We start from the raw sequence: 14,750 nt of genomic DNA, 5'->3' as shown, positions 1-14,750 counted from the left end.
GGCCTCGAACTCAGAAATCTGCCTGCCTCTGCCTCCCAAGTGCTGAGATTAAAGGCGTGAGCCACCACGCCTGGCAGGGAATTCCTAAAATTCTATCAGTGATTATTTAACTCTTTTATACTGGGACTGTTATTAGGTCCTTTTCTGATAGTCAATAGTGCAATGAGAACTCTGCCAGTCTCCCAAGTGTCACCAGTTAACTGCTTCTTGGTAACCAGACTCTCTCCTACTCACAGCACATTCCAAGGGGTTGCAAAACAATTAACCAAAGGTCATAAAAAGGAAACTAACCATTTATTATAGGTGCTAGGACAGAAGATAAAATATTGACTATGTTTATCTACACAAAACTTCATGAATAACTTAGCTATGGTTTTAAACCTTCAGTGAACCCGTGGAGCTGAGACAGGTGATGGATGTTTAGCCAGATAATTACTCCTAATGGATATGCATGTAAACATTCACCATTGTAAACTTATATTTCAATTTATGATTTAATTTTTTGTGTGACCCTGTGATGAACACTGTAACATGAGATCATGTATTCTGAAAGATGTATAAGTACTGAAGACAAAGGAGAGGGAGAAGAATTTTTTGCCTTTCCCCACTTAGAGTAGAATTGTTTCCCTTTTCCCCTCCTGGAAGAATCTTTTCCTTTCCTAGAATTTTTGCCCCCTTAGAGAACTTTTCCCCTTCCCTGCTTAGGATCTTTCTGCCTTTCCCCTTAGTTAGCTTTCATAGGAAACTTTTTACAACTTAGTAATAAATGCTATAATCATTTTTCTTATTTTTCTTATTTTAAAATTTTTTATTAGGTTTCATTTACATTTCAAATGCTATCCCAAAAGTCCGTCCCCTACACCCTGCCCCCGCCCAACTCCCCTACCCACCCACTCCCACTTCTTGGCCCTGGAGTTCCCCTGTACTGAGGCATATAAAGTTTGCAAGACCAAGGAGCCTCTCTTTCCAATGATGGCTGACTAGGCCATCTTCTGCTACATATGCAGCTAGAGACACGAGATCTGGGGGTACTGCTTAGTTCATATTGTTGTTCCACCTATAGGGTTCCTTTTCTAGCTCCTCCATTGGTGGCCCTGTGATCCATCCAATAGCTGACTGTGAGCATCCACTTCTGTGTTTGCTAGGCCCTGGCATAGCTTCACAAGAGACAGCTATATCAGGGTCCTTTCAGCAAAATCTTGCTGGCATATGCACTAGTGTCTGTGTTTGGTGGCTGATTATGGGATGGATCCCTGGGTGGGGCAGTCTCTGGATGGTCCATCCTTTCATCTTAGCTCCAAACTTTGTCTCTGTAACTCCTTCCATGGGTTATAATCATTTTAAGTGTCCTTTTTTTCTTCCTGTGACTAGCAGGCTGAAAGTTAAAGCTGAGCAGTTCTTGCTGAGATAGTACAAAGGCTATTTATTTAATCCTTTGCTGTTCAAGGAAGATATGCTAAGTGCCAGAGACTGCATCAGCTACAGTAGCATAGTAACTTAAGACTTAGGTAAGTAAACTTTTTATGATTATACAGCAACCCTAACTATTTCGTAAGACAAAGTCTTACTCTCCACCAACACTGTTCCCCCTCCACTGCCTCAAAAAGAACGCCCCCCCCCCTCCCTGCCACGGCTGGCCCCTGACACAAACATAAGGTAAAAAGATGTATTTCCTCCAGACCCACCACACAAGAAATGCTACAGAATTTCTTCAATCTGGACAGAAAAAGAAACATTTATGAGCAAAATGAAATCATGGGAAGGCATAAAACATTATGATTCCTTATGATTGGATCTGAGGCCCATCTATAGGAGGGCATGCCCTGTATACTAAATCCAATTAAGAACCCATACCCGAGGAAGTCATATGTCTAAGGTAGGAACTTATTACTGTTATTTAACTAAATTGATACCGAATCACATTGCCTTCTAAATAGGTATGTTTATACCTGTAGTCAAAAATATCGTCAGCCTTAATCACAAACGGTTCTCTTTGCAGAGTAAAGTGACATTTGAGGGACCAGCCCTAAATAAGACATTTACTTCATACCTTCTAAGACTCAGAGAACAGTTTGGAAGATGAATTGGTAGCAGTAAGAAATAGCAGATAAGGTACAGGACTGTGAAATATCATCCTCTAGGCTCAACACAACCATTGTAGTCATGAATGGAAACAACTGTGTTTACCTGAACTGGTACCTACACAAGAGTAGCCCTAAGAACCAGTCATGGGTGATTGAGGGGCTCGTTGATAAACTCTGGGAGAAGTGGAGTCATTGTCTTCAGTTGTCTGGTGACCGACTAGCCCACTAGGGTCCAGCAGATAGTGCCACACCCATGGTTACACAGATGATGCTGATTAAACTTAGTGAGTCACAAAAGAAAACTAGTAGACATAAATGTTAGAAAGATTTCTAAGGGAGTGGAGTGGTACACAGGGTTAGTAGAAAGAGAGGGTGAGGCATAGTTAGTACGCAGTAAGTACATGTGTGAAAATTTAATTTTAAAAACTGGAAACAAAAAAACCAGTATAAAATTATAAAAATGAATTCAAAATGCTCTAATCTGTAAGAATGGTAAATAAATCATGCGTATCTCCAGTAAAAGAAAACAATTTAAAAGATAACCATACATGCTAGGGATAGACAATATAGGAAAATATCAAATGATATATCAAAGATTGAAAATGGAAAACTGGAACCTAAGTGTAGTTTTCACATTAATTCCTCTTGCTTGTGCTCTTGCGTTTCTATTGTCATCATTATGGTCATGCTAAATTGACATTATTGAAAAATACCTTCTTATAATCACTATTTTTTAAGTCTCAAGCTGTCCACAAATAAAAAAATGCATATAGAACAACAATAAACAAGGAATTAAAAACTGAATAAATCCCAACTATAGAGCAACACTATGACGGAAAAAGAGAGGAACCACAACGAAAATAGAAAACAAGTCATAAAATGGCTGCACCAAAGACTTACCTCATCAGCACTGCCTTGAACATACGAAAATTAAATTATCCAATCAAAAGACAAGAGCTACTATACGAGTTTAAAAATATCAGGACCCAACTACTTGTTCCTTATCAAAAATCTACCTCACTTCTACGTATAGAAATGGAATGAAAGTAAGGGTATGACGTAGAATGTTCTATACGAATTAAATCCATAACAAGCAAGAGGAGCATTTTATTAGCTAAAAGACGTTAAATCAAAGCACCAAAAGAAGCCAGGAAGGTCCATGCTATCCCACAAGAAATATAACACTAAGTGTCAAGATATATAAAATATATAAAGTAATATTTAACATATATAAAGGAAGTATCAAGGGCCCTAACATGAGAAAAATACAGTACAACAGCATGGAACTTCAACTCCCTACTTTTAAAAACAGACAGCCAAAGCAGGAAAGGACAATTACTTTCCTCTTAAAGACCCATCCTGTTCACAAGGTATTCTATATTCAGTAGACAAGTCACTATAACACTTTTTTCTCTCTTCAGTTCAAAATTAAACTTAAAAAAAAGTAGAGTGCTTGAAAAGAAAAATGTAGGTGCTGACTCCAAGTGACTGAGAGCTGAGATTTGAATGGCCTTTTTTTGTGTGTGTAAGTAACATGCAATGCCAGTCATGGCCAGAAGGTGGCGACAGAGTGCTGGGAGTGGCCCTGTGGGTGCTCAGAACTGAACTCAAAGGGTGTGCAGGAGAATCCAGTGTTCTTAACCACCCAGTGTTATACTGGGATCCTAAATACCCAGTGTAGTTGCCTGTCAGCTAATAAAGACAACCTAGTGGCTTAAAGCCCAGTCTTCTCTAGTGGTTACTCTACACAATTTCTGCAGGTTCCACTGAGATCCCCAGAGACCAGACCTCAAGACACCAGGGATCGATCTCAGAACCATTCAGATGAAACAATATCCAGGGACCTTGGAAACAAAAAGGGGATACTGCCTCCGTATTGCCTGGGTGGAAAGACAGGCATCTTGGTGCTCTGCCTGTCACCCTGGAATATACCTTGCCTGCTTGTGAAGAAACCTGGGACCTCTCATTTTCCTGAGTCAGATTTCTCCAGAGAAACAGATATATACTGTCTTGGACCTGAAAGATGCATTCTTTGGTCTCTCATTGGCAGAGGTGAGTCAACCCATATTTGCTTTTAAATGACAGACCCAGAGGGAGAGTAAAGCAGACAATCTACCTGGACAGTTGTCCCTGAAGACTTAACATTTTGCCACCCCTGTTTGATGAGAGACTAAGAGCTGAATTCTTGCCCTTCTATCAGGGGTTTCCTGGGAAAATAGATTATAAAAGGGCTGCTGAGGGACTGCTTCGAAGAGTTACAAACCTTGGTTTACAGAAATCAGCAGAGAAAGCCGAACTTCGTATATTAGAGTCTGCCTATCTTGTCTACCAGCTGAGAGGAGGCAAAAGGAACTGGTCTAGGAGCAGGACTGCTGCCATCCTTCATATCCCAACTCTTATTGCTGCTTTTGGATACCAGAGGCAATGTCTCTATACACCAGCACAACATGGGGGCACTGAGCCCTAATCTGGACCGAGATTAAACACACAACATTTGAGGCTTTATAAGCAATTCTGACTTTGGGTCTAGCTCTAACACTCCCAGATATCTCAAAACCTTATCATCTGTCCATGAAACAAAAGATAAAAGAGGTTTTAACCCAAACTTTGGGTCCATGGAAACGCCCTGTAACATACCTGTTCAAATGGTTGAACACTGAAGCCACAGGATGGTCCACCTGTCTTAAGAGCAGTGGTGGTTGCTGTTAGTCTAATGGAAAAAACAAACAAGCAAACAAGTTAACTCTGGATTAGGGTCTTATACTCAGAGTACCCCAGGATGTGGCTGAGACCCTCCTCTGAGGAACACCAGAATGCTTAGCTGTCTAGTGCCTGTGTGAACCCCCATCAGGCCCTATTCCTGCCTCACCCTAGAATATAGTTTTAAGAAAATCACGCCATCAATACCTTCTTGCCTGATGACAACCTGCAGATGCTCATCCATGACTGTCACAAGATGAAAGATGGAACTAAGAATGTGGGAGCTGCAGTACTTACTTTAACTGAAACAATCTGGGCCCAAGACAGGTACCTCAGCCCAGACAGCAATACATATCTAACCCAAGCTCTCAGATGGGGAAAAGAAAGTCCACCACCATATACACAGACCTGTATATATACCAAACAGCCCTGCGAGTGGTTTCCCCTATGAAGTACTGTCTTCTACTGCTGGGCTGTTGACCTGGCTGTCTAACAAATAGCCCTAAGACCAGTGGGACCTATTGATATTCTGATGACATACCTGACCCAGTGCTGCCTGAGATTCCATGGTAGAAAAAAAAATGGACAGCTCAAACCCACAAGGACACCAAGGACACCAGAGGGAAAGATCATTCTCCAGGAAATAACTGGTGGGACTCTGATAACTGACCTTGACCAGGCTGCACAGCAGGGGTCCACAAACTTTCTGAGTTGCTCAGACCAAGTGTTCTCTTCTGAGACTGGACATACAAAGGAGGACAATATATGGCTTATGGAAAAACCGGCCCTTTCTATGCTACTTAATATGGAATAAATAGAAATAAATCTTGCCATGGTTGGGAAAAATCTCAGAAAGAGAAAGAGACAATGACATAAGTCAAATTGGTCCCAGTCTCTGTCTTCTTGATCCCCTCACTAACTATTCCATTACCAGCACTGGCTGAACCTTGAATTCTCATTCTGATCGGATTAATGGCAGGCCCTTGCATCTTAAACAATACGACCAATTATTTATCAGTTCAGTAAAATTAATGGTCTTTAGGATCAACTATACTTCTTTAGAGCAGGGTGAGTCCATGATTTGACATATTCACGAAGACTTGTGGAGAATGTACTAGGGCTCCAAACCTTAGTAGGACGCTTAGCACAACTGACTCCATGTTGGAAATACCATTCAGCCCACAAAACTCAGCATGGAGACAGCACCACCAGACAAAATTAAAACAAAAGCCAAATCCAGCAAAGTTCATAGTTCTGGGAAAGTCGCTATATGTATTAACCTTGCTTTCTCACTAACTGCTCTTGTTAATTGAAATATGCCTGCCCAGGGCATGGTCTTTGTACTTAAAAGCTTACCTTGAAAAAGGCTCAGGGCTACACTGGGATCTCAAACACCCAGTATGGTTGCCAGGCAGCTAGTAAAGACTTTCTAATGGCATAAATCCATGTCTGTGAGGTCAGCATTATCCGGACAATAATATACAGACAAAACTACAGGCTAATATATACTTGATCAATGCAGATGAAAAATTACTCAAAAAAAGAAGCAAACTAAATTCTACAGCATATTTAGTATGACAAAGTGGGACCCATTCCACAAATACAAGATGGGTCAAGGCATTCAAATTAATAACCTGATAAACCACACCAACAAAAATAAAGGACTGTAAACCAAATGAACTTATCAATGTGGGAAATACATGTGATAAAATTCAACATCCCTTCATAATAGCATTGAAAAATTAGGAGTAGAAGGACTATACTACAACATAATAAGACCTTTATAATAAGTTCACATTAAAGTCAAAGGAAATAAGCTGAAAAGACTATGCTTTCTAAGACCTAGAACAAACAAGCATTCATTTGGGTTGAAAAAGAAGTCCAACTGTTACTATTTGGAGATAACATGATCTCATATATAGAAAACCACCAAAAACATCCACCAAAAAAAAAAAAAACAAAAAAACAAAAAAACAACCCTACTAGAATGAGCAAGTACATTCTAGAAGTTGAAGAATATAAAACTAGCATGCAAAAAATTACCTAAAATAAAATCCAAGAAAGCAATTCCATTTGCAACACCTACAAAAGTAAACTAGTAAAGATAAATGTAATCAAATTATGTGAAAGCTCTCTATATGAAAAGACACCCTGCATTCATGGATTGGAAGAGTAAACACTATTAACATGGACTAGCAAAAGTGATTTACAAATCGGATTTAATTCCTGTAACAATAATGAAGATGTTCTATACAAAGCTAGAAAGCTGCAGTAACAAAATCACCCGGAAGCACAAAAACCTCGAAGAAACCAAATATATGCTGAATAAAAGAACAAAGTAGGAGGCAGGCGCTGTATTTCCTGACTTCAAAGCTAACTGCAAAGCTAAAGTGATTTTTAACATGACATAAAACGTACACCCAGACCTACTGCAAGTAATAATCTAGAAATAAGCCTACGCATACACAATCAGCTGTTTTCCAACGAAGTTGCTAAGAAGACATAATGGAGAAAGGACAGTTTTTGTAAAAAATGATGCTGGGAGCCCGGTGGTGGTGGCGCACACCTTTAATCCCATAACTCGAGAGGCAGAGACAGGTGGATTTCTGACTTCGAGGCCAGCCTGAGTCTACAAAGTGAGTTCCGGACAGCCAGGGCTATAAAGAGAAACCCTGTCTTGAAAAACCAAAAAAACAACAACAACAAAAAAAAGATGCTGGGAAATTGATAGCCAAGGCAGAAGAATATCTTAAAAATTATAAAAATCAACTATCTTCCACCAGTTATTAAAAAAAACCAAAATGTATTAAAGAATTAAATGTAAGACCTAAAACTATGAAACTACTCAAAGTAAACTTTAAAAAATGTTTTAGGGCATTGGAACTAACCGGGAATTTTTGACAGAATCATAAAAGCTCAAGAAATAAAAGCAAAAATAAAATGGGGTCACATCAAACTACAGTTTCTGCACAGTAAAGGAGACCACAGAGTGCAGAAACAGACAAGACCATCTAATAAATGATAGAAATACTTGCAATTCATACATCTGGTAGGGGTTGGATATTTGGACTATATCAGGAGCTGCAAAACTCATTAGAAAAGTGTCCAAATAATTACATTTAAAAATTAATAATATAATTGAGTAGGTATTTACCAAAATATGATAGATATATAAATGGACAACAGAGATATGAAAAAACACTCCACCCCATTTCCTTTTAGCAATAATTACAAACACAACGAGAAGCCACCTTATACCCACAAGCATGGCTATTACCAAAGACTAAGAAGTGCTTATAAGGCCGGGGAGAAAAAAAATACTTTTGCTTTGCTCATAGGAATGCAAATGAATATTCGCACTATGGAAAACAGTATGGAGGATCCTAAAGTCTATAAACAGAACTACCATATGATCTAGGAATCCCAGTATTCCACATACTTCCAGAGTAAATTAAATCAGCAAAAGAGCAGTACATCTAAACTACAGCTAAAGAGCAGTCTGTACTCCCATACTCAACACAGGACTGTAATTCACAATAGTTAAGAAGTAAGGGGGGGTGGAACCTAAGCTTCCAAAAATCTGATGAACGGATAAAGTCCTATTTCATATACAGAAAAAAATATTATTCTGCCATTCCTAACAATACTAGAACGGAGATTACTATGTTATGTGAAATAAACCAGCGACAGACAGGTAATGCCTTATCATCTCCACATACATACAGCCAGAAAAGGTTGGACTTAAACAAGTTGAGAGTAGAATTATTGTTATAAAGGGCTAGGGAGAATATGGGGGGAAAGCTAATAAATGATTATTAAGTTTCACTAGGAGGAAACTGGGGACTCCGACTGATAGCCCAACTGTGGGAACAATTTAAGGGTACAAATAATGACATGTCAGAAATTATGGGAGAAGATTTTGACTCTTAAAATTACCATTCAGGCAGGAAGACTTGATTTCTTGCTTTGGCACCATTATATACAAATCCCCAACTCACCCTTGTCCTTAGCTGCTATTGGAAAACTCGAAGCCATTACCTGGTTAAGAGTGTACTCCACAGGGCATTTGAGATACAGAATGTTTCCAGAGGATTTGGTCCGATTGCACTATGAAGATCTCCACTGAGAAGTACTCACAGCTGGTATTCTAGGCTAGGGGAGATCTGTGAATTAAAAAGTTACACAGAACTTCAAAAATCTTCTAAAGTGGTACATTGCATGAAAAAAAAAAAAACTCCACTGCTCCCCCCCAACACACACACCTAAATTACAAATATGGACAAATTATTCTTCATTTTTTATTACTAGAGATATGAGAAATAAATTCACATCTGACCTCCATAGAAATTAAACCAGGATTAGCTGTTAAAATCTATTCTAGCATGTTGATATTGTTTAGACCTTCCCCCAATGCATGAAAAATCTGCAAAAGGTAGGTCACAATCTCAGCTGTTTGTCTGGATGAAAACACACACACACACACACACACACACAATTCTTCCAGAGATAATATTTTCTTCTGTCATTCCCAATTCTGGGCAGTAAACTGAGAATAACAGCAACAGAGGATCTGGGTAGTAGAGGAGACAAAGGTGGTATTAGATGCCAACCTGTTGTTCTACACCATTAGCCTCTTTTCTGAGCCTAGCTTTGCTCTATAACAGGAGGCTGAGGTAGAATAAACAGGGCTTCAAACAGTAAAGTGAAAATAAGCAGGACAGAGGTAGTACGGAGATTGTTTCTAACCAAGCAGTCCTAAAGGACTCTGATATTCTGTGGGTGTGTCACACATACAGCCATGCTCTGACACTTAAGAATCAGAACAAAGGAGAGGCTGCAATCAAGAGTACATACAAATGACCAAAAGTATTGGCCAAACAAAAGCAAGGATGAGAACCAACAAGCACCCAAGTAGAAGAGGTGATATCAGTATCAGTTTCTGTAGGTGATCCCGAGCCCTTCTCTGAGGCCCATGACTGCAGGCTTAGAAAACCTCATTGGAAGTAGTAAATCTGACATTCTTGGATGGGGAGGGGGCTAATAAGGAAACAGTGTGCCTGTGTCCCTTTAGAAGTGCACTTCCCACAATTGACCAAAATTGAACTGAATAGGCTGAGAACCAGGAAATCTCTCTGGGATTAAAAACTTCAGGGTATCCTAGTGGGACAGCTGATGTGCAAGCTAAGTACAAGTTCTTGGACTCAAGAGTGACATGAAGGCATCTGTATTCTCTTCCTCCTAAGTCTGTCCGGATTCAGTATTGTTCCTCCATTGAAAACCTGCCATCTACAACTTCCAGCAGCCAGAAGCATAGTCCTGTCTTCTTGGTCACAGAATGGTTGACTGTATTCCCTGAACATGGTGAAACTGAAAGATCTGACAATTTGTGAACCTGTTTGTTTGTGCCACCCCCACCATCAGTAAATGGACAGACAACAATTTTGGCTATATTTACATTGTTCATCTCTGACTACATTTCAACTAAAGAACTGGAACAATGTTTTCATTGTGTTTAGCATGCAACTTTATTAAAAACACGTAAATGGAATACGAAAATACACTTATATCAATATAATGCACAGAAATATAGCTTATTTAGAACGAATAGGTTCAGTACTGGGTTACATTACAGAAATACCAAAATACCTTAATTTATATTATATAGCACAATAAAAACCAGCAAGTATTCAATCTTTCAAGATGACTAGCATCCATAAAATGGCCTCCCTCAACACAGAGAGCATAAGTTATCAAATTTATAATTATAATAAGCATTCTATTTATATTGGAAAGACAAAACTGTTCAAGGCTTTGTGAGAATATACAGCTACTTAGAGCTTGAGTATTAATCGGATAACTTTATCTCTCACATCAGGGTCACTGTGGTCTGTTAAGTCTTGGAGTTTCTGGTCAAACTCTTTTGCCTCCCGGAATATGGAAATAAGTTCAGATTTAGTGAACATTTCCTTAGTAAATAGTTTTGCCCTTTTTTTGAATTGGAAATTTATATTCTCAAATATTTCAATGATATGAAGAATATTAGCTTTTGACTCATTCTTGTGAAAGAGTGAGACCAGTGAGGACATAACCTCAGCACTGATCAGTTCTCTTGTATTCGCTTGATTTTTTGACAAACACAAAAGGACCCTTAAAATCTGAAATTTGATTTTGACACTTCCTTTGTTTAACAGTGAGATGAAATAACGAACATAATAGATAACCACGTGGTGATAATCAAATTTCACACTCAAGCTCACTAACAGCTTTAGCTCCTCCACTTGCACAGAGCAGTTCAAAGGACAACAGAGTATGTCCCTACAAACTTTATTTACATGTGCTTCGGTCTCTTTCACTTCTTCGGGGGCATCGGGGTCGGCATTTATATTTAAAGTTCTAGGGTATTTCTTAGCATTCGGGTTATTGACAAAATTCTCAATCATAACAGTAATACCAACATCATGAACAATATCTTGAGTAAATGGGTAAGCAGGACTGATCCCCATTATCATCGTAGCTATCTCATGAATAAACGGATCCCTAGTTAACTTAAGTAGGGTAACAAGCTTATCAAACTCAACAGGCTCTAAACTAAAGGTACGGGATTTACAGCGGCAGGTGTTTGGATTGGGTCCATACTTTTCTTTTTCCCGGATTTGGTTTTTTAAATCAGCTAAAGTCTGGAAGTAAGGTCCACCATAAGGTGGGATCTTGGTCAAAGGTCGAATACCCAGGGGAGTTTCAATTAAGGTTGCAACCAGAGTCCAGTTCCCATCTGGAGGTAAAGATGGCTGTGGTTCCTCAATGGGGACAAGGACAATAAACCTGCCCCTTAACCATGCTGCAGCTTTTTTTTTTAAAGCATAGTCGAATGTATCTGGGGGTTCAGGTTCTTCTTCAACCTTTGGTGGGGGCTGATAAACTTGAAGAGGATTTTCTTCTTTAGGCCAGAACCAGGACCCTACACTAGGCTCTTCTCCAGTCCAAAACCAGGAGCACACATAATCTTCATCCTCATCAGTGGTGTTGATGACAATACTAGCTTTGTCCCCAGCCCTGGATTTGACACAGACCTCTTTAGCTTTGTCCCCAGCCCTGGATTTGACACAGACCTCTTTAGCTTTGTCTCCAGCCCTGGATTTGACACAGACCTCTTTAGCTTTGTCTCCAGCCCTGGATTTGACACAGACCTCTTTAGCTTTGTCCTCAGCCCTGGATTTGACACAGACCTCTTTTTTTATCTCAGGCTTGTGCTTAATACTGCGCTTATCAGTAGCCTTGGCAGCGCCCTTGACAGATGCCTCAATTCCAGTGTCAACCTTGACTTCAGACTTGGTTACAGTAATGACCACAGATGTAGGCAGAGCATCTGACTTGGTGTGAGGCACTAAAGCAGGCTCTGCCAGGAGTTCTGTCTTAGCCTGAGCCATGACTCTAGCATTAGTCTTATCTTTCTTTTTTTTTACTTTCCAGGTCACAGTCTTGGGCTCAGTGGAAATGGCTGGCTGTGTCCTGGCCACTGCTTCATCCCTAGCCTCAGCCTGGTTCCCCCATTCTTCTTTTGGTTCTGCCTTAACCGCTTTAGTGGTCTGATTCTTGGCTTTTCCTTTAGCATTGGCAGGGCTATTGGTTCCAGGTTTTGAGGAAGCCCCCGACTCTTCTCTAGCTTTCCTTTTAGTTTTAGAGCCAATCATGGTTCGAGACAAAGGCAAAGCTAAATATAAATATGTCCCTGTCTCAGCCTTGCCCGAAAGTCAGCCCCAAGTAGGTGTTCTCATATAAAGTCCAGTAGTCATTCAGCCCCCTTTCCAACTACAGTTTCTGCCAATCATATAGACTGCATGCTGAGGAAGCTCACTCAAGATAAAGGATAGCTGTGCTTGGGCGCAGGCCTGTGGAGGGTGGTGGTCTTCAGCCACTCCAAGGCCATCAGATCTGTCACTGAAGTTGGACCTAGGGGTGGAGGAAGGAAATGGGGCTTTAAGTCTCTTCCAATTTTGCTTTCTTCTCACGCTGATAAGCACAGAGACATAGTTAAGTATGGAAATTCAGTGCTCTATGGGGAAGAAGGAGACAAGGAGCCAACTCCTCCTTTCAGGTCACCCACTGTCTACACCTTCATGTGCTACCAATTTGTCTTTGCAGACACCAATAAGGGCAGAAAAAATAGGAAAGCTGGATGGACATGAGAGGCTGCAAAATTCTGAGGCTATCTGCTGACCTGGGCTGGAGCCAACCAAATCTTTACTGTTCCATACTACAGGTCTTACTAGAGGAGTCCCCACGTTCATACTAACCTGCACTCTTGCCAAGGGATTGTCTCCTCCTTTCTCTGTTTCCACTGGCGACAAGCCCCACAGCAGATCTGGCAAACCTATGGACAGATAAAGAGGACAGAGAAACTCAGCTCTTGGTTCCTGGCCCTTATTCTTGCCTTCTCAGAGAAGCTTGTCTAGCTTTTCCCTTCCTGGTCTTCCTCTCCTCCCATTATCCAGCTTCAAGGCTGTTCCTCCTCCTCCTCCCTTGGGGCCCTCCATTGTCCTCTTGAGTGACTGTTTCGGTAATCCCCTAGTTGAAAAATAGATTGATAATGAAGTGTTAGAGCAGGACAGGGAAGAGGGCATTAAAGGAAGATGTTCCCATCCTGCACCTATCTCTAGAGTTAGACCAAGACTCCTAAGTGAATCCACAGACCAGCTAGAGGTCATCGAGAAACTGACAAAACAGAAGGATGTGACATTCTAGTCTCAGTGATCCTTGTCTGTCTTCACAGTAACCCTCGAATCTGGACAATTGCCTTCTCATTATCTCCTAGCTTCACATTCAGCTATTTTACAAACATTCACAACAGCCAAGTTATACAACCCTCCGGATGTGTCTATCAATGGAAATCCACAAACAGGAGAACAGCACTACTGAGTATAATTTAGGAAACAGTAATTACGGAATAAATGCTTGCTGGATACAGATACTTGTTTGGTAAAGAATTCTCTGATTCCCTTTCTCTTGTCATCCCCCCATGATACCCCCAAATCTCCACGTGCCTCTGCTATATTCTTAAAGCCTGATCATTTCCATGAAGGGACAACTAAATCATCTCTGCACAGTTGGTCGTACTGGTAGCAGTAGGGACGAAACGCCTGACAATAACAGGAAGCTGGGGAAATAATGAAAAGTATCATTTTCAATTTTCTTACACATTCTTATGATTATCCCCCACCCACCCACACAAACCTATCACATTCTGCAACATAGTTGGGGTAACGCGGAGGGCATTTCTGGAAGGCTGGAAAAGAGGAGATGTAGAAATTATTCTAGAACCCTACCTAGTCTTGCAGCTTTTTCCCTCAGTACAGAAATCAGGTCAGTTTTGTTTATCTTCTCCCCTCCCCTTTTGATCTGCCACCCTGAAACGTGAAGAAATGCAAACTTGGCACAAAATCTATCAACACAAATGAATGTGTGATAGCCCCAAATCAGATGAAATCACACTGAGTAAGATATGGTTAATTAATGGTAAGATAAGAATGTGCAATCTTCGAACACACCCAACACAAGATTTAATGTTCCCACATCTACAATCCCTTTGTGTATCTCCTTCCTGATTCTTAAGGCTCCTCAGACAACTGCGTTCATCAGTGGTGGTAGTCCTTTCTCCCCAGTAGATGATGCCATTGCATCTATCTCCGTTCCCAAACGTGATGAAGCGAGTTTCTGGAAACGTAGATAGCTTTTTCTCATCCTCCCTCGTCTGTCTTCTCAACACTCGCCCCCTAAAATCAGGTCACCAATCCCGCACCAATCATGGAAACCGCATCCACAACCCCAAGCAATGCCCTCCTTCTTACTGACCTGTTCTGCTTGAATCCAAGGCTGTTTTCTTAGGTGCGTTCTCTCCTCCGGCGGCGCCTTCCCACACAGAGAGGAGGCGGGCAAACGCCGTCGGCAGTCCGCCTCAGGGAGCAGAGA

General features: G+C 40.7%; 2 protein-coding genes across 5 annotated transcripts in view; both read right to left on the bottom strand.

Annotated features, from left to right (window-relative positions):
• Nucleotides 1-13,160, bottom strand: part of Gprasp1 (G protein-coupled receptor associated sorting protein 1) — a 59,405-nt gene extending 46,245 nt beyond the window's left edge. For all 3 annotated transcript variants that reach the window (XM_029472981.1, XM_021152952.2, XM_029472979.1), the window contains exons 1-3: nucleotides 13,079-13,160; nucleotides 8,823-8,947; nucleotides 4,722-4,794 (exon numbers count right to left, since the gene is read on the bottom strand). The gene's annotated coding sequence lies outside the window, so the exon portion shown is untranslated. The remainder of the gene's footprint in view (nucleotides 1-4,721; nucleotides 4,795-8,822; nucleotides 8,948-13,078) is intronic.
• Armcx5 (armadillo repeat containing X-linked 5) lies at nucleotides 10,274-13,160 on the bottom strand. Of its 2 annotated transcripts, XM_029472983.1 has the most exons (3): nucleotides 13,079-13,155; nucleotides 11,961-12,734; nucleotides 10,274-11,921 (listed from the first exon to the last, which is right to left on the bottom strand). In XM_029472983.1, the coding sequence occupies exons 2-3, from the start codon at nucleotides 12,473-12,475 to the stop codon at nucleotides 10,616-10,618; spliced, it is 1,821 nt and encodes a 606-aa protein (XP_029328843.1). In that variant the 5' UTR covers nucleotides 12,476-12,734; nucleotides 13,079-13,155; the 3' UTR covers nucleotides 10,274-10,615. The 2 variants fall into 2 exon arrangements, with proteins under 2 accessions (XP_029328843.1, XP_029328842.1); XM_029472982.1 differs by having other exon boundaries at nucleotides 10,291-12,734; nucleotides 13,079-13,160.
• Nucleotides 13,161-14,750: the final 1,590 nt, after the last annotated feature.

This window comes from Mus caroli, chromosome X (assembly GCF_900094665.2).
Source record: "Mus caroli chromosome X, CAROLI_EIJ_v1.1, whole genome shotgun sequence".
In the NCBI taxonomy this organism is placed as follows: Eukaryota; Metazoa; Chordata; class Mammalia; order Rodentia; family Muridae; genus Mus; species Mus caroli.
The sequence above is the reverse complement of the archived record's forward strand: the minus strand, read 5'-3'. Positions and strand labels throughout refer to the sequence as shown.

What these genes read in the sequence shown, in the direction of transcription:
- Armcx5 (XM_029472982.1), bottom strand. Translation starts at nt 12,475, where the DNA reads ATGATTGGCTCTAAAACTAAAAGGAAAGCTAGAGAAGAGTCGGGGGCT.